Raw genomic sequence first — 25,435 nt, forward strand, 5'->3', positions numbered from 1 at the left:
GCAGTTACCAGAAACTCTTCAGCGAATATTAACATCTATGATTTTCAACAAGCGTATCTAAAATCTCAGTCTTGGCATTAATTTGCAGGGAAACCACCAAAACATTATTTAAGAAAAGTCCAATAATTCAGACCATTTCTGATTGAACGTCCAGGCACAGGATGGAGTCGAGTGTTTCTGAGCTGCAGAGTAAACAGTGACTGGGTCTGTTGACGGAAAAGATTGGCAGCAGGCTGAGGGATTATCAGCATCCATGGCTGATTTGGAGCGGTGCCAGCTGGTGACATTGCAGCTGATCAGCCAATCACAAAGCTCCCAGAGGGCTGTCACAGCTCAGCACATGATCCACCTGCCACTCTAAACCCCGGGACAAGTCTCAAATCTGCAAATGAGCCTCCTCTCCCCCATCTGTTTCAGCTTTCCGCTCCATACTATCTCTTCACTTTGATTTATGCTAAGTTTTCATTTAAAGGTTCTTAAGTCCGCAGTCATCCTGAAAGCACCACCTGGGATTAAACAATAGCAGAGGACAGAGATTCAAAGTGAAGGACGGAGAATTTTAACACTGAGGCTCCCCCTAAGACACTTTCCCCCCAGCTTGATAAGATCAGAGACGGAGGAAGGTTGTGACTGTAGTGTTTCCTCTTCATAGCTGCAGACAGACTCAGCTGCACAGGTGAGACACTGATTCATAGTATCTTTTGTTGTATAGAAATAGTTCCTCTTTGTGACAGAAACCAGGAGTGCACTAGACCATTTAAGCACTGATTTCAATTAATATTTTGATTTCTTTTATTCCTCTAAGAGCAAGTAGCCATGTTTCACCTCTCAGGTTTTGATTCTGTTTTTAAAGAAAACAGTTTGACATTGCGCAGTGTTCGCTGCTAGTACTAAAAGTTACATGAGTACCAATAGATTAGATTCATCTTTTTAGTCGTTATGGTCATTTTCAAAAAAAAAAACTTCCTGATCTAGAAGTAAGGGTAGAAAAGTAAGGGTAAACACTACAATATACTCTAGCAGTTTGCAACGGTGAAAGTCTGGTAAAGATGATCATATACCTCATCCAGGTGTGGCTGTTTGCTGTTTATTATTTTGGATACCTGGACCATTAGTTGTGTTGAATCACTTTTGAACATCCATTCAATAATACACCAATACAAACTCACCAAAGTTCATGTAAAGATATCCTTTTAATGTGGTATCTTTGGTACATTTGAAGCAGTATCTGCAGTCCATCAGTTTGTTAAGTCTTTAAAAACTTTACGTCCAAATTCATTCAGGTTGAATCATCCAAAAACACTCTTAGCATTCACCTGGTGGAGTTTGGATTAAGGTTATAGGGTTGTCAGGGTGGTTAATTCAGGTGACCCATCCCAATAACATCCCACACAACTGTTTTAAACCTCCTGTAAGAACGCGTTCAGTGATGGTGATGTAAAAATAACCTTTTAATGTGGTACCTACAGTCCAACAGAGTCCAACAGTGTGCTCAGTCCAAATTCATTGCAAGGGTTAAATAATTCAAAACATTCACCTGGTGGAGTTAGGATTAAGGGTCGGGGAGTTCGTTTAGGTGAGCTATCCCAATAAGGCAAGTGGTGGTTAACTCAGAGTTCACCTACCAGCTTTTCCTGGTGCCTTTATCCACATGTTGTCATTGTTCTGTTTCTAAAACCAGACCAGCAGGTGGTCTAGATGAGAAGACTGATAGATATGAGAGCTTTGTCGATCAGAAAAGTCGTAAATATTGTCTAACCAAAGCTGGAAATGTGTCTAATTGAGTTATGCTGTGTCAAAACACTGAACCCTGAAATGATCCAAAGTGAGTAAACTAACATGGCAGAAATCCTTAAAATTCTTTGTGGTTTGGTTCCTGAAGCTTTGCCCCTCCACCTGTCCTCAAAGCTCAGGCTAATCCAGTTATCTCAAACAGGCCTTACCACCCGGCCACCTCAAGATCCTTGTTAAATGTTAACGGACTGACCTAAATTGTGGTCTGCTGCCCACTGAAAGCGTCCAGCAAGTGTTAAACGGTTGATCCTCTCACAGGGAGGACGTCGCCATGCCGACCGTCAAGAGCAAGAAGAAGAAGCCAAAGAAGGAGGTCAACGATGGAGAGGAGCAGGGAGAAGGTGAGAGGTGACTGAGTCCACACCTGCAGCTCCACACAACACTACTCTATTCTGTTCTATTTACATCCACTCCATCATGCTCCTGTACAGTGGGTCTGGAGGTGGAGATGGAGGAGACCAATAGAAGCAATTCTGACAGCAGAGACCCTTTGACCCCAGAGCCACAGGATCCAGCACCACAGAAGAAGAAGAAAAAGAAGAAGGCCCCGACTACTGGTAACTTTAAATGCATACTAGTGTTTACAACGAACCAACACAACAGAGCCACGATTGGTACATACAGTACACCATGTTCTGACTTTGGAGTCAAACTATACAAATATACAACAGTGATAAAATACTCAACCTCAACAGGATTTTTTATGATAGAGAAATATAACTTTATCAGGTTTTGATGGTGAGACAGTTATTAAATCTGATGTATATTTACAATTAGCTGATCAGTTACAGATCTTATCTTATCTTATCTTTAATTTGATTCAGTAACAATTACTTGGTAAAACATTTAATTTAAACTCAGTCTCAGGTGACCTATCAGAAAGTGATCACCCTTCATGTCCTCATGTCAGACCAGGAAACAGAGCATGCTGATGTGCCAAACGGTAACATGGCTGAGCCGGCCGTGGATGGAGAGGAGATGACTGTCGCTGTGACCAGAAAGACGAAAAGGAAGAGGTGAGTACTGGCAGTAAGACAGGGACTGGCAGGATTCATCCTCTGGGAACCATGAGTTTAAAGATAGTCCATTCAGAGCCAAGTCGCTTTGGACAAAATCCTCCTGCTTGTTTCAACCTGTCAGGAAGGCGAAGGCAACGGAGCACTGCAGCAACGACCTGGGAGCCGAAGACGACGACATCATCACAGACGCCCAGTCCCCGATCCCCCAGCATTCCCTGTTCTCCGCCCCCCACGGACACAGCCAGCCAGTCGGCAAAGTGTTTGTGGAGAGGAACAGTGAGTATGGATCAGATTTTACAGCTTTAGTCGCTTTCTGTAGCAGCTGAAGAGCCAGAGTTTTCAGGAGGTGGTGGAGACCAAAGACAGAGCTAAGAGAGGGAATACACCACTTCACATCAGCTTTAAAGGTGGTGATGGCAAAACAGAGCTTTTGCTGCAGTGAAACGTGGAGAACATGGCTGCTGACATTTGTCACAGACGCAGCTCAGTTTACTAATAATGTGGCAGAGTGATACAGTCAACAACCACAAACAACAGCAGAAATAAAGGTTCACAAACGAGGGAAAATTTGAGTTTAAAATAATTTGGGTGAATGAATCTGCATCGACTTTATACTCGTAGTGTCGTGTTTAGTTTTATTCCAAAAGAAAAACTTTCCATGTTGGAAACTTCCCATGGGAATTAGTGGGAATATATAACAAGGATGAACAAAATTTTTCTGGAATTAACAGGAACTGACTGGAAATTTGGGGTAATTTATACAAACTGTATCATATACAAACACGACATGCATGCAAACTAATACAACATATTATTATTAATTATTTGTGAGTGGAACTTTAATCGATTCATTCATTGAACAAAAAAACATAAATGTTTAATAAAACAAAACAAATTCCCTCTAACTCTTAAACTGTCAATGAAATGATGTTAGTTAGCTTACATTTAGCACATTGATTTAGCAGCTAGGTAGCTACTGTATAAACACATGTAGATTTATTTTTTGCTGGTTAATAGCACTGATCAAGTTCCCAACTTTGAAAACTCCTGGAATTTTGCAACCCTAGTTGAGAACAAACACAAGACTTTTCTTGGTTTAATTATTATTTTAAATAATATACAAGTTGTTTGATACACTCTGTCATTGCAGCCCATAAAGAATCTCTGGCTGATGTTTGGAGATAAGTGTTAAGAGTACATTAAACCCTCAGTACCTCTGAACACCTTCCTGTTGGCACCAGCAGCCATTTTAATCCATCAGAAGTATCTGGTCACCTGACCCACCAAATCTCCTCTGATCTACAACCCCAGCGTGGACCAGACTGGACCGGACCGGACCAACCGCAGCCTCTGGAGTAATGCACAGTTGGTTTGTGTCAGTGGGTTGTCTTTTCTTTCTGCTTGTGCAGGGCGTTTCCAGGCAGAGCGAGTGGAGCAGCTGCGACACTCGGAGCTGATGGACGACTACATGGACCCCAGACAGATCTGGACCACCAGAGACGTCGCCATGAGGGTCCACAGTGGCTTCAGGTCTGCACATACCCACACAGTATTTCTCACGACCCTGGTGTAACGTTAGATAACATCCTCTTGTCCATATTATCTGTCTGCAGGGTGATCGGTCTGTTCTCTCACGGGTTCCTGGCCGGCTACGCAGTGTGGAACATCATTGTTGTGTATGTGTTGGCAGGCGACCAGATGACCACGCTGCCCAACCTGCTGCAGCAGTACCACCTGCTGGCCTACCCAGCCCAGTCTCTGCTCTACCTGCTGCTGGCCATCAGCACTGTGTCTGCATTCGACAGGTCTGTGGACAACAAGCGTCTCAGTGTTTGAAATGATTTGTGTGAATATCTGGTTTACTTTGAAAGCTGTAGGAGGTTCAGGAGAGTTTTCCCCAAACTGCACCAACTGAGGTGTTGAATTAAAAGTTAGGACGACCCACGTAATCCCAGGAGCTACCATTTATGGGAAATATGCTCCAGTAATAAGCTGCTGTATCTCTGTTGTCCAAAACCTAAAGGATAACTCTGGTATGTTTGAACCTGGTTCTTATTTTCCCAATATTTTGGGGTGTAAATGTGGTCAATAGTCCACTTCAATGGACATCAAGGCAGTGGTATTCCAGCAAAATCTCTGTTTTTGTCAGTGGAGTCTGGTAGTGATATATAGAGATGTTTCTGGATCTTCCTCTTTAATAAAAAGCTCTGTCTCTGTAGGAATCCTATCATCATGTTGTCAGACACTGAGAAGAACAATCTGAGTCTGTCAGAGACAAAAACAAGACTGAAGTGGACGTCCATTAAAGTGGACAGTTGATTTTTGTCCCTATCAATCATGTCATGGGGAAAATGATATTTGCCTTCATAAACAGTCCTGATGTTTGAAGCTAATCACTGATTCTTCCTGTGAACCACCTGCAGAGTGAACCTGGCCAAGGCCTCCATGGCCCTGAGAGGCTTCCTCACCCTGGACCCTGCTGCTCTGGCCTCTTTCTGTAAGTGAGACAAGACAAAGGCAGGATGACGATGATGACGGATGATGCTGATGAAAGTGTTGTAACGTCTCTCTGTGTTTTCAGTGTATTTCATAGCCCTGATCCTGTCCCTCAGTCAACAAATGGCCAGTGATCGCATCAACCTTTATCCCACAGCCAATGAGACTCTGTGGTGAGGACTCTGATTCCACCTTTTTAATCTTGAAAAAAGAAAAACAAAACAAACAGAAAAATAAAAAAAACAGTATATCTGCTCACCTTCTCCAGGCCTCCAGGTTCAGAGGAGCAGATCCTACGGCCGTGGATTGTGGTGAACCTGGTAGTGGCGCTGCTGGTGGGCCTGGCCTGGGCCGTCATCTCCACCCGGCCGGACATCGACTACACAGAAGGTGGGAGTCAGTTTTTATTGTATTTATCTGATGTTACCACTAGATGGTGCCAAAGGAAATAACATTAAAATCCCAGACTGCTGATAATGACGGGTCTTCATGGATGGATGGACTTGTTTTGTCTTTGCAGAGTTTTTAATGACAATGGAGGTGGAGGGATACCCGAGAGGAGACGAGAACCTGGACGTCCCCGCCTGAAACCCTCGAAAACCTCTGTCTCTGTCCAAAAATCAGTTCCCTTGTTCATTTTAATGTATGTTTTTGTACAATATATTTTACTGTAGCTCTTTGTTTTCTGGGAGTCATTTTGTAAATAAAGAAACAGACATGTACAGTTGGGTGTTTGGTGTGTTTACAGCCTTTTATCACTGGGTGGAGCTGCTGCCACAGGCTGAATAAACAGTTTGCTGCTGTCGCTTGTTCTGATAACATAATTAATTAGCTTCCTACATTTTGTGAAATCTACAATGAAGTGTGGTGGTTTGTTGTAAGCAGCCATCGTCCTTGTTGATCGAGTGAACAGTATAACACTGCACTGCAGGTATTACACACTCAAAAAAATCACAGAGGATAAAAACACAATAAAACCTGAAGGCTAATTTTCCCAAACCTTAAATGTATGAATTGAGTGTACTACATTATACTTATATTTGTTCTGTGAAACACCCACTTTCAAGTTATCTGGGCAGATTATTCCACTGTACTGCTGAACTATAGTGATAGTATAGTGAAGCTTAGGAAACTGCAGTCGTGCAGCTTATGTTTTCAGATCACAGAGGCTTTTAAATTCTCTCTGGTTGTGTTCTGGTTGGTGGTGAAGTTTAAATTTAATCCTGCACGAACTCTAAGGAGCAGAGATTCAGGTACGAGCTGCAGAGCTACTGAAAGCTGCTGATAATGTTATAGAATAGAAAATAATAATATTATTATTATTAGATAAAAAGTTTAGCTCTAATTGCCTGCCTGCGAGTACTAGCCTCATCTCAGCCTCCCTGACTCTGACTAGAGGTGGACATGAACTAAGCACATTTACTCACATAAATACAGTGTTAGTGTAGATTAGAGGTATAAAGTGGCTGTAAAATGGAAATACTCGAGTGAAATATAAGTACATCCAAGTTTAAATGTCCTCAGCTGCTCCCCTCTTCCCGTGAAAGTCACATCTCATCAACTCCAGTCTGACAGAAAATTCCCACTTTCCCTTTTTCCTCCCTCCCTCTCTCTCTCCCGGCTGCCGTGTCACAGTGGTGAGATTTCCCACCGCTCCTGAAGGCAGCAAGATGCGTCCGGTCAGCGCGCGCTGCAGCCGTTAGTGTTTTAGTAGTAAAACACCATGTAAAGATGGCGGAGCTACAGATGCTGCTGGAGGAGGAAATTCCTGCGGGACGGAGAGCGTTACTGGACAGCTTCACCAACCTGGAGAGAGTGGCAGAGTACTGCGAGAGCAACTATGTCCAGGTACGAGCTGGCGTTCAAACAGCGAGGGGAACAGGTCAAGTCAAAGGAAACATGTCGGGGAATGTCAGCTGGGAGTGGGCGTTTTAGAGAGGGGAGTGATGGAATGATCATACCAGACTCCCGTTACAGTCCTGCTAGCTTTTACTATGAACCATAAAACACACGCCACATTTAATTTAAAAACTGGGCTGTTATATACCTGAATATCTGGGACTTTTATACCAATTCGGCTGAGAAATAATCCCCAAAATACACTGTTGTCATGAAAAATCAACTTTTATAACTGCACCGCGGTGTGCTGTGGTGAAACGTGACTGTTGGCATATCATTTAAGTTAAGTAATATCATTAAGTTATGTAGTTGTAAAAGTTAGTATTTTACTTGATAATGTTTTAATTGGTTTATTTAATGCGCGCCGAACGAAAGAGAGACTCGTGTTTATTCGTGAAATGTTTCTAAATCTCTTGTACAACCGCTGTGACAGATTCAGACAAACAGTGACTTAAAACATGGAGATGTTACTATGGGAGTCTGGCGAGACACTTCCATTTCTTCACAGTGGGAACCATAAACCATTAATAGAAAAGACTGGCTGAGTTAAAACAATTACAGCAATCAACAGAAAATTAATCAGTTCATTTTAATCAATTTTCCAAAATACCAAATATATTCTGATTAAAACGTGAAGATTTGTTGTTTTTCTTTGTCATATTTAAGTGTAAACTGAAGATCTTTGAATTTTTCACTATTTTCAAAACGATTAAAAATAGTCTGTGTTTATGAAGATAGTCTTGCAGCCCTAAAAACACCATTTTAATATGATTATTTTGTGATAATTTCTTAAAATTTTATCAGTAACATCACAATTTCTCCTTCTTCCTTTTTTTTTTAACAAGTTCAAATGATTTTGCTGAACATTACCTTGTGAACAGTATTGCTCTATGTGCTGTAGCAGACTCAACATCCTTGGGTTTTAACTGCTGCTCAGATTAAACATAAAAGTAGAGCATGTTAACTCTTTCTTCTGGGGATAATGATGCACATATTTCTCCATTTCCTGACATTTTACACACTGAAACATCAGTCAATTAATAAGTCAATTAACTGCCGACTGTGTTAATTACTTTGCACAAAGAAAAAATGGAAGCAGTTTGATAAACTACTTCTTATGATTCCCTGTGCCCGTCTGAAAACTAAAGGTGACGGTGCCTTTCAATTCTTAGCCTCGGTGGCTTCTTTGAAAAGGCAGATAAAAACTCATTTGTTCAGACAAGCATATGTTGTGCTTTGTGGTCGTTATGTTTGCTTGTGTGTATCTGCTGTAGGCTTTTAATTGATATTACTGTAAAGCACTCTGTGACTGCTCTGTCAAAGTGCTGTACAAATAAACTTTACTTTCTTACTTACATTTTATTCCCCAACGTAAAATAAATCAGAGGAACCAGAAAACAGCTTTTTAGATGAGGTCACATTCTTGTAAACGTGATAACTTAATAACACCTTGAGGGAATTTCTTCAAATTTCAATGACCACTGAAGTCGTACAAAGCAGTAACCACGGTAACCAAGGTTACTGTACACATACTGATATTTTACTTCACCTGATTGAGACGTGGAATTTATCAGGTTAATGCTAAATGTACAGATGTAAACTCTACTTATCTGTACAGCTGCAACTTAACAGTTATTCTCATTTATTGATTTAACTGCAGCGTTCAAGGTGATGTTAGCATCAAATAAGACAAAGACAAGCAGCGGCCATGATCGAGATGAGCATTTTCAGCATTTTTACTTGAAGGTGACTTAAATGATGAATCAATGAAATGAAGTAGTTACTGATTAATTTCCTGTTGATTGCCTTTTGTTTCATGCTGTGTTTCCGTATGTATGCTAGCTAAACAGAAGTTCATTCATTCCTATGGTAACCTCTGTGATCTCGCAAAACACAAATTTACGTTCAGTGCCTTGAAAAATTTGAACTTTTGCTGTGAATTTCGGACAAACCATGTGCAGTGTGCCACAGGAAGCACAAATTAGCCTACTTTTTAATGGAATATCTAAGCTAACATTAGTAGCATGCTAGCTGTGTTACTTAAACAGAGTGCGTGAACAGTGGCTCAAACGACTTTTAACAAAATATTTCTCAAAACATGCGACACACCTAGCCGACCAACCTCCCCACTTTCACAAGAGTGGGCGGCAAAAAACATACAATATTAACGTTTAGACTGGCACTGTTGTCCGTCTGTACAGACACCAGGTGTACTACATATTTTTATACAAAATCACATCTTGAATTAAGTCCTTATTCTCCTTCTTTCTTTCCTTGTCATCACTTTGCTTTGTGCAAGTTTTCCTCTTTCCTCACTTCTTCCTTTTCTCTCAGCAATCATCCCACGTCATCTCAAGAAAGAAAAAAGCCTCTTTTCTAGTTCATTAAACTGTTGATAGGTCTAAACTGGGCCAAACAGGGCAGGCTCAGTCAGTACCCAGTGGATGGCCTACATTCCCACTGCCAGCAGATGATGTGAGCTGTTACATAATCCACTAGTGTTGTTGATCCTGTTTTATGGGCTAAATATTTGGATTCAGGCTTGACCCATGTTAAGCCCTGCTTGGCCCTGTGTGGCCCCCTCCTGGGTAAAGTGGCCACAGCAGTCTATGTTTATTTAAAGCAGGGCAGCTGCCTGTTATTATACTGTTAATCATATTATTCATATCAGTGTTAAAAACTGACAAGTACTGAGGCATCAGATACTTCCTGATTGTAATTAAAAGTGAGGCAAAGTTTCTGTATGACCGCTGCAGCAATTAGTCGATTGTCAGAAAATTAATTAGTCAGAAAATGGGTAATGGGTAACCACTGAACCACTCAGACTCAGAGCCACAACAGAAGTAGTTACCACTTGTGGCTGCAGAGGGCGCTGCTGCTCAGTGAACTTACATTTTGTTGCTTTAATAAATCACGAAAATAATTGTTAGTTGCTGCCTTGTTGCCAATTAATGTACCCTAACCTTAACTTGGAGAGTTAAAATCCAGTCTCCTAACATTGTCTAGTGGGAAAATATCTCTATCTGTTACTGCAGGAGCCCAGGTTGCCCAATATAACACCGCCCACATCTCCACTGTAGGTTTGTAAACTGAGACAGAAATCGAAGCTACACTTCACAGAGTTAGAGCCTTAAATCCTGCCTTCGTCTTTACAGAGAGAAACTTGAACTCTAAAAAGATTCAAAGTGAAAATATCAAACATCTCCCAACGTGATAAAAAGTGGTGAACATGATTTGTTTTTCGTAAGACTCAACATTTGTGCGTTTTCTCCGTTGAAGCGCCTGAGCTGAGCATGTGCAGACGCCCTCCGAGTCCCGTCCTGCTTTGTTCCCTCCAGGTCATCCACAGCTGGTACCAGTTAGCCGTCAGCAGAGGTAGTCGTAATGTAACTCAACCTCCCACCGCTCATTGAAAACACATGGTAACCGCTGCAGGAGGCTGCTGGACGCTGGTCATATGTGTCTGCATGTTTTGAGTTGGAAACCATGGCGATTGGTTTTCCAGTTGAAGCGAGTATCGGCCTCCACCTTCAGTGACGGTGCCAGGAACAGCTCCTGCGGGGGCGTCTTGGAAAGATGGTGCTGGTGATCAGACGCTTGGCAAACCTGAGCTGATCATGTGTGAGAGCTGACAGGGTTTCACATATTTCTGTTAAAGCAAGCCTCCTTTTTAATGTTTCTTTGTGTGTTATGTGATATTTAGCTCACTCTAGGAGTTATTTACTGGTCTCGAAAAGCAATGAATTCAGTTCCCTCAAAACAAAAGGTCCTTAAAAGTCTTAAATTTTATTTACAGAGATCTTCAGTAATTTAATTCATGCCTTCTGTGGACAATGATGTTAGTTTTATGAAAAACACAGTCTTTGATTTCATTTTACATCTGCATCTGCTGTTTTTGTCTGTTTGTTGTTGTTTTGTATCTCTTTGTTGTTTTGTCTCTGTTTGTTGTTGTTTTGTCTCTGTTTGTTGTTGTTTTGTCTCTGTTTGTTGTTGTTTTGAACGAGCTCTGTGGCTCCTGTAATAGGAGGAATAGGAATATCATTCAGAGGTTCTGGTCCAGGAGCCCACTGACCTTTGCCCTGTAGGCCTGTTAAATGAGTTATATGACGATGAAGATTTATTTTTATACACAGCAGGGAATGACTGACAGAACTGACATGACTTTGTCAGTGTTTTCCACTTCCAATCCCACTTTGACTCAACCTGCTTCATCTGCTGCAGTTAGAGTGACTTTTATCAAGAACCAGAGAAGAGTTGAGTCTAGCACTGAAAAATGTTGATTTGATTAATTAGGAAAGATGCAGCTATCCTGGGTTAATCCATTAATTTTCTGAATTAATCAGTTAGTGGTTTTGTCTGTCAGAAAAGAGTGACTTATTAGTTTCCTGAAACCACAAAATGATCCATTTACAATCACATAAGGCAAAGAATAAGAAGTCAGATAGTCAAATAACTGATGATTAGTTTCAGCTCTGATGTAAATAATTTCTTATTTGAAGTGGATCTAACCTCCACCGAGGAGAGAGGGACCTGTCCATGTACGGTAAAAACAGGCTGCAGGCCGTTGGTGGTCGCCTGTGTGTGTGTGTTGGTTCAGACTGAGACTTGTTGGATCTGGTTCAGAGCACAGAGAATGGCACTTCTAAAGATTAATGAGGTGAACCGTCCTCTAACTCTGTCACACATGGTTGGTGAGTGGAGACCATGTGACTGAAAATACTCACACTCACTGGCCTGTTTATTCTTTTCGCTGGTCTCTGTTTCTTTTTACCGCTCACGTTTAATGCAGATAAATTGTTGGAAAAGTATTTTCATGTGTAAATCAGGGTCTTGGACCTGGCAGCTGTTCTTGCCCTCTGCTCGTCGGCTGTGCTTCCTCCACTCGAGGCTAAGCTACGTTGTTGACTTGGTGGAGCTGCAGATGTTAGCACAGTCTCTGCCTCATCAGCATCACCTCCAGTATTTGACTGTGTTACTGTTTGGCTGGCTAGTTGAGCTAAGCTAACAGTAGCTTGTGATAGAAAAGTTCAGTGTTGAAGTTGCACGATGATGATATCTCTGAAATCCATAACAGTGACTTGTGTGTGAATGCACCACACAAGCAGCCATTTAAATCAGTGTTTTAACTGAGCACTGTCTGTCTAAATGTAAACTGACTCTCTGAATCTGTTTTAGATTTTAGTGCCGACGTCACAATTACGTCACGGTGAAAACAGAGGAAAAACTGGAGGCAAACGCCAATCACCTCAGAGTAGAAGGCCATATAACCAAGAAATAATATTATTATGTTATTATTGTGTTGCTGGGGTCCAGAATCGAAGGAGTAATGAGTCTCTTTTAATAACACAACCATACAAGCTGGAGAGCAGTTAGCTGCTAGGACTAGCTTCCCCGCTATCAGCAGCAGAGTCACCAGATTTTGTGCATGTAAAAAAAAACCAAACAGATATTTTGGTCTGACTTTTAGATGTTTGGACTCGATGTTATTTTTACAGAGACTTATAACACATATAGGAGCTTTTATTGGACGTAATGAGCTTAGCTGAAAGAAAGTGCACATGAATTAGGTAAATAACAAATAATTACCAAGTTTTTTTTCTTTAATTTCTTGGGGGAGCCTGAACATTGTTTCTTTACTATCATATACATGATCATTCAGGACATAGTTCTAAAGATTTATATGTCCTCAGTTTCTCTTTAGTAAACAGACGTGGTGTCTGTATAACTCTCTGGTCTGTAATCCCTTTAGATCATCAGGTCAGTCAGTCTGGTCCCTCTGGTTAAACTGGTTAATATGAACTTTTTACAGTAACATTAGGTTACGTTAGCCAATGTGTGTAGTGAGACGTTTTCCCTCCAGCTCAGCTCGTCGTAATGTTTCCTAACAGTCAAATGGTCTCCAGGGGTTTGCCCGTCAGGTGTAAATTTGCCGACCTGCTGGACCTCGGCCGAGCCCAAAATCTAAGAATTTTTGTTACATAAAAACTTATGTTGCTAAACTGAAATCTGAACATTTGTTTGTGGCTTCAGCTTCATCTACTGTAAATCTTCTCCTTTAAGAAGCTGAAATCTGCAAATATTTGACATTTTTCACTGAAATTACTTAAAGATTCATTGATTATGAAATGGTTGCCATCTATTTGTGGTTGTAGCTCTTTCCATGTCTCATTTGTATTTGTGTTGTAACAGAAAATAAATGAACAGCAGCAGGAACGTGTTCATTAAAAAAGAGGTCAGAGGAATCAGAGCGTGCTCATGATTTCATGTAGATCTGATCTGATTCATGTACATGAAGCTTATATATTTAGTTTAAGTGTGTGTGTGTGTGTGTGTGTGTGTGTGTGTGTGTGTGTGTGTGTGTAGCTCTGCCCTGTCCTCAGGCCAGAGGAGGGAACCTTCCAACTAGGTCACTGCTAACAGGACATCAGATGGCTGATGGGAAAGAGAGAGGGAGGTGGGAAAAAGAGGAGATATGAGGACGATGTGATGGAGATAGGAAGGAGTGGGAAGGAAAGAGAGAAGAAGAGAGAGACTAGAAGGGATCAGAAGGGAGGAGGTGGAGGAGGAGGAGGGAAGATGAAAAGATAGGACAGAGAAAGAAGGAGGTAAAAGATCAAATGATCAAATTATCTGCCAGTTATTTTCTTGATTAATTGATCATTTTGTACATAAAACATCAGAAAACTGTAAAATAATATAATAATAATAAATTAAATGAAATCATATTAACATAGGCCTGACCAGTGTTTCCTACAGGTTGAGAATCTACTTGTGGTGGTGGATGGCTGATGTCCATGCAGTAACCCAGGTTATTTTATGTAGCTATGATTTACAGATGTCCTCTGAACGCCTCAATGCGGGCTAGTGGTAGATGCTAGCTAGGCGGCTGCACAAAGAGGAGAAGCCTCCAGTCCTTGCTGAGACAGGTGTGTCACCTCTCAGACAGGTGTACTTTGACTCAGACTTTTAAGTTGAAACAGTGATTGTATCTACCTGTAAAGTAAAACCTCACTCCCTCAGGTGTTTTCATCCACTGTAACAGCCTGATTGAAACACTGTGTCTCCCTCCACGTTTCTATGGTCTGAGCTCTGACTGTGAATGTAGGGCTGTGGGTCACTGAGAGACCTGTGACACTAACTCTGTGTGTGTGTGTGTGTGTGTGTGTGTGTGTGTGTGTTGTCTGTTGTAATATTGTTCTTGTGTAAGTGTGTGTGAATAAAGCAGAGACACACATGGGTGTCAGTGTGTTTCTTGTCAACCTCGGGCATGAATGAGTTTGCACTGACCCACATCATGCTTCAGCACACACACGCACACGCACACTCACACACACACACACACAGTCTCTTTCTTGATAAAATGCTGAATGTGACACTTCAGCACGAATTGTAGAAATGTGTGTGTGTGTGTGTGTGTGTGTGTGTGTGTGTGTTTGCATGGGTGCATGTGTCGCTCTGCATCATGTGTGTAACCACGTGTGTGAGTAAATGTATTCAGCGCCTGCTGCATGTACAGTACTGCATGCATGTAATACAGCAGGAAGAGACACACACTGAAACAATTCATCAACACAACACAACATTCATTGGCTGCAATTTGGTCATTGATACCAGTGATCGTGTTGATCAGAATCATTGCTTCTTAGATGTGATGAGCAGTAAACACGTCAAACAAACATTTTAAAGAGGTTAGCTTCAGTGCTGGGAGCTTGAGATGTTCGTATTTCTAACATTTTATTAAAGGACCAGTGTGAAGGATTTAGTGACATCTAGTGGTGAGAACTCAGATTGCAACCAACTGAGTTCCCGTCCTCTCAGCCCTCTGTGTACGGTGGCCGTCAGGTGAAGAGGTTCGTTCATATATCTATATTTAGATACTGTAACCCACGTCATCTTCGTCCTCCGTTTACAACCTGTAATGCAAAAGACATTCAGTTTGTCCATTCTAGGCTACTGTAGAAACATGGCAGCACAGCGTGGCGGACTCAGTGGAAGAGGACCTTCTCCCCATATAGATATAAACGTCTCATTCTAAAGGTCTTTTGACAAACAGTGCGACACGAATAAAGACTGCGAATGCTCCACCGAGGCCAGTTGCAGACGGATGTTTAGGATGTCGGTGTTCGATCAACCTCCTCACGAGAAAAAAAAAACAACATGGCCTTTTTTGGGCTATGTGAAAGTAAAAACAACACACTTATGTTACTTAATAAACTTTATTTTCCATTTCTGCCAATAGATCCCTGTAAATGTTACACGCTGGTCCTTTAATTAAACAGTTCATAAATTCACAGAAAAATCTACATTCATCAATAATGAAAATAATCATTAGTTGCAGCCCTAGGTCTGCGTCTCAGTCCTTCACACTGATCTCATGCTCTCTGTCATATTCATCAGAATTCATTCATTAACTGAACTGGACGCTTCTCTGGCTGCAGCTTTTCCACTGTGAGGATTTCCTGCTTTTATGTGATTATGAACTGAGTAGTTTTGTTTTGGTTAAAATGAGACGTTAGAAGACTCTCTGGGGCTGTGGAAAAATTAGAGCAGCTTTTTTTTTAAAAAAAAAAAAAATCAATTAATCATTTAAATCATCTTTTCTCGATAAACTGCCAAAATATCTTTGGTGGTAGCTTCTCTGCTGTTTGAAACTGAATATCTTTGTGTTTCATCATTTTCTGGTATCTTACAGACCCAAAAAATGAACTGATGGATGTGATTAATATGATTTACTCACTCTTAATTGATTAATTGTGAAATAACTGGTAATTTAACTAACGTAATCATCTGCAGCAGCCACAGATTATATGAATTCTGTCATTTACATTTATATTTAGAAAATATAACTGCTGGGAGTGCAGCACAGTTATTTACATCACAGGAGAATAATTAAAGTCACAATCAGCAGCAGCAGTTTCAGGGAGAGCAGCTGCTGAAATGAACAGGCAGGAAATCAAATAGAAAATTTCTTCTGGCTGTTTGTTCCCAGGGGCTTATGGGTAAAACTTGACGTCAGATGCTGTGTTGAAAGTTTAGGGGATTAGCATGTTGGGTTTTCTCAGTTTTCTTCTGTGAATAAAATAAAATTTATTCGGTGAATAAAATGTCCTGAACCCACCTCTTCCTCCTCCTCTCCTCCCGCAGTCTGCAGACAAGCAGCGAGCGCTGGAGGAGACGAAGAGCTACACCACCCAGTCCCTGGCCAGCGTCGCCTACCTCATCAACACGTTGGCCAACAACGTGCTGCAGATGCTGGACATCCAGGCCTCGCAGCTCCGCCGCATGGAGAGCTCCGTCAACCACATCTCACAGGTCGGTGCCAGAGAAAGACCGGATGGTTGAATTTTAAAGTTCAAAGCTTCTGAAAGCCTTTGAGCATCATGGAAATGTCTGAAAATCAGCGAGCTAAAAGGTTTCTCCCCCGCCAACAGCAGCAGCACCCACCCATATGTCTGCACAGACGCTATACAATAATGCATTGGAACCTGAAATCTGCACATATACAGACACATAAAATCCACAAAACCACACACACAGTGTAGCTCTGTTATTCACATGGTTGAAAGCACACGGTATATAATCACGTATGCATGCAGGCACATTTATGTTCAGTGCTTTCCCCCCGGTGTAACGCCGAGAGCAGCAGCCCAGAAATCATCTCTCCATCTTTAACACCAAAAAAAGATGGGAAAAAAAAACCCACCACAGAGCAAGTGTCTGGAGAAGAGGCCGTGTTAGGCCTCATTATTGTCCGTCATTTTGCCAGACAGGGATGTAAAAATTCAGTCCTATAGAGATCTGCAGTGATGATGTGTTTCTGTAGTCCAATCCTGAAGTTAGCATCAGTCTGGTTCCTCCACTAAAAAGCCAGTGGGATTTTTTCATAGTGTTTTGGATTATTCCAGAAAATAAACTGTGAGCAGCTAAAGTTTCTGATCCTTCAGGTTTAGTTGATCAGATCATCTTCACAGATGAACACCACTGTTCTGATGTTTGAAGTAAGAAGCTAATGTTAGGCTATAAACCAACTACACCACGGTCACATGACGTCAACGTCTCCACCACTAAGCTTCCAACTGGTCATTTCATTTAGCTCTGAGCTCTTCTACAAAAGCCTTTCTTCTTAGAAAGTTAGTGAGAGTTTGAAAGAGCGTGAGTAGAAACACAACGAGGCTGTAAAGGTGGACTGGTGAGTAGATGGGTGACAATATGTGACTGTTGCTTTTACAACTTGTTTCTGCTGCCCGTCAGTGGCATAAAGCCTGTTATTGCAGGTCCTGGATCAAAGAAAAATGTCTTGTAATTCTGGTTTTCATTCAAGATTTGTGCTTAATCATCAGGGCTACATGAAAAACCTTTTCTATCGTGGTGACTGAAGTTTTGTTGTACGTAAAGGATTTATTGATATTATCTGGCAGCCCCAACGTCAACCCTGATTAACTAACCAAGCTTCTCAATGTTCTATGTACACACTACATCCTGACTCAAAAACAGACTGACTCTAGTGTGAGAGTAAACAGAGTTATTGAGCACGTTAACATGAGCACTAGAACCCTGCATGGCCAAGAAATACTAAAAACTATTCAAGGAAAGTTCTTTTTTTACTTGAAATCAATGCTGAACATTTAAAGCACTTTCAGGGAGGAGAAAACCTGACTCCTCCACGTGTTTTTCAGACAAATAAAACCACCTGTAGGTGTAACAGTGTAGTAAGTGCGGAGCGTCACCCGCGGTCCAATCAGGCTTACACAACACTCTGCACCCACACATCTCGCACTGCAGCTGGGTCCAACATATTCATATTCCTACCACAACGTCAGCTCAGTCCGCTCTGTGTTCACATTCATTATTTCAACTCATTGAACGTTAAACTCCACACGAGTCTCTTTACAGACTGTGAACCTAAAGGACTGAGCTGGTAGTTTTCAGAGGTACAGAGCGTCCATTCTCCTCCTCAGACCTCTGAATAATCAGTATAATCAGAAGACTTCTGCATGCAGGGATAATGAGATGCTTCTCCCTCTCTCTCTGTCTGTGTTAAACCAGGCCTGTGATTGCACGTCATAATTACCGCTTTCTGTTCAGTGAGACACAGTCGCATCTGTTACGTAGGCGAGTGTTTCATGCAGCGAGGCTCCCTCTTCACACCGAGATGATCTCTTATAATCCAGTTTTCATTTCATGCTGGAGTAATCGGCCAAAAAAGTAATCCTGTAACACGGAGAGGAAATCAGACACAGCTCAAACAAATGTATCTGTATGCTATATCCAGAGGCAGTCATTAAAGGTTTACTCTGCATTAAAATATCTAAAAACCACCAGATGGACGATATGTTTCCAGAGAAATCTGTAATTATAATCAAGCTAACGTTTCATTTGGTCACCTGTCAAAGGCGTCGTATCCTCTTTGTTCATGTGTGACTTCTTGTTCACTTCTTTAGATACACTTGGTTGTTTTTAACTTTATATTTGAACCAGATGAAGAATTTTAGTCATCAGTTGTCTGAAGTTATCAGAGAAACAAGCTGAGCTAACGTTAGCAGCAGCACCAAACCACATTGGAGAAACACTGATTTTTAACATGACACTGTTTTACAGTATCAGAGCAGCAGAGAATTACATATTATGAGTACAAACTGCAGTGCAGGCCAAACACATCTGCATCTCAGGTGCAAACCTTCACTTGGACTCAAGGATGAATTGATAATTGGTAATCAGAGGTCAAAGGTCGCTGTGACCTCATAAAACATGTTTCTGACCTTGGGAACACACTATCTCAGGAATGCATCGTATGATATAACCACACCACATTTCTGAGTGATACAGCTCCAGTTCCTCTTCTTCTTAAGTCAATTTAAGTCAACATTTCAGTAGATATTTTGGATCAATCTAATGCTGATTGATTGATCCATTAGTCGTACTGTCTGTAAGAGCTTAGTGATGACTTTTCTTATACAGTCTGACCAACTTCTGAGTTCAACGTCTGAGCAAAACCCAGAATGTATTCAGTGTGAGAAACACATTTCACACTGTTCTGCTCTCACACTGAGGGTATTTTAGTGTGCTGGATTTTAATATGGATGAAAGCCTGTTCAAGTCAAGGAGTCAGCACAAGTGTTAAATTGTATTTTCAGTGGTGAATTTAAAGAAAGGTTATGTCAGTGCATCGTGTTAAACCTAGAGGCGAATGGAATAAACCTGCTGTTTTTCTGGAGAGCCAACATGCGTCAAGAAAAGTTTGTGGGTTTTACATAAGTAACAAGTAACACAAGTATTTTCTGTTTATTAGATTCTCTTTCTCTGTTTCCCTTTTCAGACTGTTGACATTCACAAAGAGAAGGTGGCGAGGCGGGAGATTGGCATCTTGACCACCAACAAGAACACGTCACGCTCGCATAAAATAGTTGCTCCGGCAAATCCCGAGAGACCGGTGCGCTACATCAGGAAGCCCATCGACTACAGCGTGCTGGATGACATTGGACATGGAGTCAAGGTGGTAATAATGATGGAAACAATGATAATGTCATTTAATTAGTGGTCAGAGAGAGAGACAGTAGAGACAGTTGATGTTTTGTCAGCATGAGTAAACACAGAAAGCAAACGATAGAAATACAGCCATAAAAAGAGAGAATAATAAGAACAGGATTATCTCGAGTGAGTGTTTTCTCCCTAACAATGTAGAGTATGCACTTGCAGTAGTGTGAAATGCCCACGTGTAGGACAAGAGGCATTAATTATCTAGTGACTGTGTTGTCAAATTATGATTTATTAAAGTACAACTTGACATTTCTGCATGTTCTAGCTGTTCTCATCACTTAGCAGCAGCACTTTGTCTCTGTATTTAATCTCTTTCTCTCTCTGGTTATTTCTGCCTTGTGTTTCTAATATCTGATGATGTTTGCATGATGCTTTAGCACTGACACTAACCATTAGACGACTTTTCTCCTCTCCTCTTTCTCCTCTTCCCGTTGCTTTCACTGGTGTAATAAGTGGTTGTTGAGGTTCAAGGTAAGGACGCACAACACACCTACACACAGACTCATGAAACCTGTAACTGGAGAGGGAAAAATGTCACTGTAAAGCCCTTTACACACCAGGGGCATTTATTAAAGCATTTAATTCTCACATTTAGGCTTTTGCACAGAACATGGTGTAATTTTTTTGGAAGGATGACGATTTTTAAGAGCTATTTGTAGTGGCCGTTTACATTGATACCGCAGCTTGAATACAGAGGACGAACCAAAGGATCTAAAAGGATCTTCCTCTTTAATTAAAAGCTATATCTCTGTAGGAATCCTATCATAATGTTGTCAGACACTGAGAAGAATCTGAGTCTGTCTGTGGCAAAAACAAGCACTTGAGTGGACAATGGACATTCGTGTTTAAAACTGACTGATTTCAAAGATTTTTGTCCCTAACAAGCATCAAACATACCTTTCTTACTCACCTTGGCCAGGTGTCCCCATGTGTTTCCATGTCGTTTCAAATTAAAAGCCCCCTACAGATTTGAGTAATTGCGACATTGCTACATTGCCTATAATATTTCAGTGGTAGGCTGCTGCTACAACATGTAACAGAAACACTGCACATTGCTGGGTAAATTAAATACTAAAGCAGACAATCAGAGTCTGTATGTGTGAACAGGGTGTAGCTGAAACTATAACTTCTGGACAATAATGTATGTTCTGTGTAAATGTTCTGGTCAGTCTCCTGTTTACTGGCCGGTCAGTGACTTGATCAGTTGACAGCTACAGTTTACTCTCAGTCTGTTGGTTGTGGCAGGATGGTTTGAAAAAGACAAAGGTTTACAGAAACACCTGGACTGAGGTCAGGACTCACCTTTGATTTTGTGCATGTGTGCGTGTTTCCGCAGGTGAACGGCCAGCAGAACATGAAACTAGGAGGGGGTCTGTCCCGGTCCAACCCCCCCACCCAGAAACCGCCCAGCCCCCCGAGGGCAGGCAAGGGCATCTTAGGGTATGTAACACACACACTCACATTATGCAGACATATGCAAAAAGTCTGAGAACCCTTTGGACTTAACTGTTTTTTTTGTGATCTGATCTTCATCTAGTAAGTGAAGTGAAGTCAGTGAACCCTTGTGTTTAATAACTGCTGGAACCTCAGTTAAGGTCTGAACTCTACTGGACAGCCACCCTGACATTATCCTGTGAGATACTCTGATAAACTTCATTTTCTCCTCAGTGTAGTAGCCTCGTGAACAGAGATGTTAACCAGCTCTAACGATTCCTTTAAGCCTTTAGCTGTCACTGATCATTCTGCATGTTTGGAGTCATCTGAGTCCCTGTTTGTGTAATATTTTGCAAATGCCACCACCTGGCAGTACAACACTGCCCCACCTCGTACACAGCGGGTCGTCGGGTTTTCAGCCTAAAGGTCTTTTCACATACGACACGATGTGAATAAAGAATGTAATTGTGATGCCTTTATTCACGGTGAGAAAGCTCAGAAAAGAAATCACTTTTTCTCTGGATAATCATTCTGTGTGAAAGTATTCATGACAAAAACATCAGTTTGAAAAAATAAACTGTTGTGCAAATTAATTGCATGAAAAAACGCAGAACAAAATAGTGACAGACTGTTGAGCTGTGTTTGAGCTGGAGTCTCATCACGTCACATCGCCACCTACTGGCCTGGCTGCATACTACTGCATTTTCGATTGTTTTTGCAGATCAGTGTGAACGAAGATCGTTTTCATGAATGTGGAACTTTTTTAAAGTGCAAAGGAAAATCTTTTCTGTTGTCATGTAAACAAGGTCTTAGCTGGACGTCTTCTTTTAGTGACAGTAGCTACAGAACTGAATCATCTCCATTTGAAGACTGTGGGCTGATGAACATCTGTGAAACCATTTCAGCTTCATGCATCTTAAGTAGCGTTGCAAAGGGGCTGAAAATGTCCGCTAAATTTCTCCTGGAGAGTTTCCATGGTAATTAACAAGAATAAATGTGAATTTCTGGGAATTAACTGGAATTAACTATAAATTTGTGGTATTTTATACAAACTGTATCGTGTACAAACATCGTGATAAACATTTTGTTTTGTCGGAAGCAGACATGCTGCAAACTACTACACACTTTAATAAATGATATTTGTCACGGTGATTTATTTGTGAGTTGAATTTTAATTGATTCTTTCATTGAAGAACCAAAAAACATGAATGTTGACTAAAATAAAGATAATCCCTATGACCCCTCCCCAACTGAATTTGCATTAGATCTGGTTGTTTTAATCAGCATTTTGCTGCAAGATGCTTTTTTACTGCATTTAAGTTCCCTGTAATAGGCTAACCTGCAATAAAGAAAATTTCCAGTTTATTCTCATTAATTCCCATGGAAAGTTTCCAACTTCCTGGATTTTTGCAACACTTATCTTAAGTCCTCTGAGATCCTGTTTTCAGATTCTTCTTGTGAAGAACAAACTCAGCAAAGTATCTCTAACCCACAGCTCCAGTTTGGTTTCATTGACTGAACTCCAGGTTTGTTAACTCCTGACTCCAGTTAGCTTCATCAGCCTACACTGTGAATGTTTGCTCATTATCGTGACTTGGATGAAGCTCTGGTCATATTTTAACACAGTAATTCCAAAGGGTAGATTCACACACACGTCGACTTTAACCGACCCTCTGTTGTGTCTGTTTCTCTCTGTGATTTCATGGTTTGTTTCTGTGTTGTTATTTTGGATTTCTTGGAAATGTAGAACAGAGCAGATCCACCTTCACAGATGTGTTGTTGTTCGCTGTGACTCAGAAATAAGTCTTTGTGTGAACGTGTTGCAGCCTCTCTCAACCTGCAGCGAGCTTATTACAGATCTGACCCGGCAGAGGGGGATGACACACACACACAGTAACACACACACAGTAACACAGCGCTCAGAGGAATAACGTCATGCGTTGTGAAAGCTTGTTGTGTTCTCTCCCCTCAAACATCTAGGTCACCCAGCTATATCCCTCCATCCCTCCCTCCCTCTCGCTCCTTATCTCTTCTTTTCTCCCTCTCTTTCTGCTTTCTCCTCCTGTTGTCTAATCTCTCTTCCTTCGTTCTTTCCCATCACCTCTTTTCCTTTGTGTCCATCTCTGATCCTCTTCTCCTCCTCCTCCTCCTCCTTCCTCCTTCTCCTTCTTCTTCTTCTTCTTCTTCTTCTTCTTCTTCTTCTCTCTCTGGTACTGCAGCATCCAGACACTGTGAGGTCAGAGGTCATTTGTTTGTTCATTCCAAGGAATAGCTCAGCATTTTGGGAAACACACACTGAATTAACATTGAACTAAATTAGATTAAACTATGATTTGGCTCATATTATAATATTGGCACAAAATGAACTTAAGAAGACAAAATTAAATCTTTAAAGCAGCAGTGTGGAGGATTTAGTGGCCTCTAGTGGAGAGAACTCAGATTGCAGCTGACTGAATACCTGTCCCCTCACCCCCTGGTCCTAATTGTGTCAAACAGTCTACGGTGGCCGTCAGGTGACAAAATAGTCAGGTGTTGTAATCACTCTCACCTTTCCTTGTCTTCTTCGTCTTCCGTGTACAAGCTGCAGCATCAGCGTAAAAATGGCCTTAGGTTTGTCCATTCTGGGCTCCTGTAGAAACATGGTGGCCTCTGTGGAGGAGGACCTGCTCCCTGTGAAGATATAAATGGCTCATTCTAAGAGAACGAAAACACAGTTATTAGGTTTAGGCAATTATATGCTAATAAAAATATACTTATCAGAGATGTAATTTTTATTTATGTGTTCCAATGTTCAGTACCAAGAAATGGCTTCTTCTTCACAAGGTGATTGTTTATTATTAATCATATGAAATGAAGAGAAAAAGACTGAGAATAAGTCAGGTCAGTTTTATTATTTTATTATTTAGCGCCTGCTCACAACAGAAGTTATTTTAAGGCACTTTTTATAAAGAGCAGGTCTAGACTGAACTCTTTATAATGTTATTTTCAGAGACCCAACAGTCATGATGATGATCGTAACAGCTTTAGTCACAACACACCTTCATTATAGATGAAGCATTGTGGTGTTACAGAGTCTATAAATCATTTTCTCTAGATGTTTGTTTGGTCCAGACCTCAGTACAAATCACATCATCGTCATTTTTATATTGTTCTCAGTGAGTGAGTGATAATTCAAAATTCCCCCTAAAACCAAGTGTACACGAGCAATGATCACATGTGAGAGGAATCAGCCTGAGCTGATAATCATGTTTCCCAGTGGTTGGAGAATGAAATCATTATGATATTACAACACTTAACAATGTGTTCTGACATTAGAGCGCCACCCAGCACCACCTCGTCCCCCTGTGTCAGCGCTCCTTCCTGTTTTTAGTTCGTCACCTGCTGATCAACAAGCTGCTTCTCTGCGACGAGTCTGAATCAAACGTCGCTGATGCACAGAATAAGACGAGAAAGTGAACAGAAGCAGCTCGGTGGTCTGTAGGAACTGAAGCCGCGGTCGACGAGCCGGCTCCATCTGTCGCTCCTGTCACCGCACCACACACACACTCACAACACACAAACACAAACACACAGCAGTGGGTTGGCATCACACTGCAGCCAACAAGCCAAGTCCTTCTGTCGTTACACAACAACAACGCACTCACATCCATGATTCTCACTTCCTGTATCTGTTCTTGTCTAACTCTTGCTGTTTGTCCTCAGTCTGGTTCCACTGTGTTTTTAGTCATTTGTCTTTATTCTCTGCAGCTCTACGACGCTGGAGGAGTGATTCTCTAAAAATACACCCTGACCTTTAAAACGTGACCTTAACAGATTTCTTTGTTTCTCACACAGAAAGGAGGAGGCTCAGACTTTGTGAAGAAATAACGTATAATCACATTTTATTCATCATGCTACACTTTAATCCACCACTGTTTCAGTCACATTTTGTTGACTTTGTTGACCTTCTGTCTCGATTTTATGAAGTTGGCATTTCATAATAGAATATACTGTCTGCTAAGTAGGAGCTACAGTGCCCCTCTGTGGGTAGTTAAGAGTCTAATAATGGATGGAATTTTGAATTTGAGTGATATAACTTGGCTCAAACGCCCTAACAAGAGATCCAAGCACTGAATAAATAATTTAATTAAGATATACCAAAGATAGAAAAATGGCAATTAATTAGATTTGTTTAATAATAATTACAATAATAATAAACTTAAGTCTTTTAAAAAGCAAGGTCATAAACCAGGAACTGAAGGTTTAGACAGTATCAC

The 25,435-nt window shown here is 41.1% G+C and overlaps 2 protein-coding genes and 1 long non-coding RNA gene across 6 annotated transcripts in view; 2 read left to right on the top strand and 1 right to left on the bottom strand.

The window, feature by feature from the left end:
- The first annotated feature begins 1,647 nt into the window (after nt 1-1,647).
- LOC108881970 (transmembrane protein 237A-like) lies at nt 1,648-6,557 on the top strand. Its single transcript, XM_051074604.1, is given in 10 exon segments — nt 1,648-2,150; nt 2,226-2,351; nt 2,705-2,810; nt 2,935-3,089; nt 4,223-4,343; nt 4,427-4,618; nt 5,237-5,310; nt 5,395-5,482; nt 5,578-5,699; nt 5,830-6,557. Coding segments are annotated over 10 exon segments (1,137 nt in total). The 5' UTR covers nt 1,648-2,065; the 3' UTR covers nt 5,898-6,557.
- LOC108881971 (uncharacterized) lies at nt 5,224-11,130 on the bottom strand. The gene is made up of 3 exons (XR_001960714.2): nt 10,464-11,130; nt 5,569-5,688; nt 5,224-5,308 (listed from the first exon to the last, which is right to left on the bottom strand). It is a non-coding gene; the product is annotated as an uncharacterized LOC108881971 (long non-coding RNA).
- The window catches only part of LOC108881969 (abl interactor 2), a 29,760-nt gene continuing 11,276 nt past the window's right edge, over nt 6,952-25,435 (top strand). For 2 of the 4 annotated variants that reach the window (XM_018674178.2, XM_018674180.2), the window contains exons 1-5: nt 6,952-7,157; nt 16,353-16,520; nt 19,525-19,701; nt 20,199-20,216; nt 21,082-21,185. In XM_018674178.2, coding sequence (XP_018529694.1) covers nt 7,041-7,157; nt 16,353-16,520; nt 19,525-19,701; nt 20,199-20,216; nt 21,082-21,185 — 584 coding nt within the window. In that variant the 5' untranslated portion in view covers nt 6,952-7,040. The remainder of the gene's footprint in view (nt 7,158-16,352; nt 16,521-19,524; nt 19,702-20,198; nt 20,217-21,081; nt 21,186-25,435) is intronic. The other 2 variants (XM_018674179.2, XM_018674181.2) reach the window with 1 other exon arrangement.

Source organism: Lates calcarifer, linkage group LG1 (genome assembly GCF_001640805.2).
Source record: "Lates calcarifer isolate ASB-BC8 linkage group LG1, TLL_Latcal_v3, whole genome shotgun sequence".
Classification (NCBI taxonomy): domain Eukaryota; kingdom Metazoa; phylum Chordata; class Actinopteri; family Centropomidae; genus Lates; species Lates calcarifer.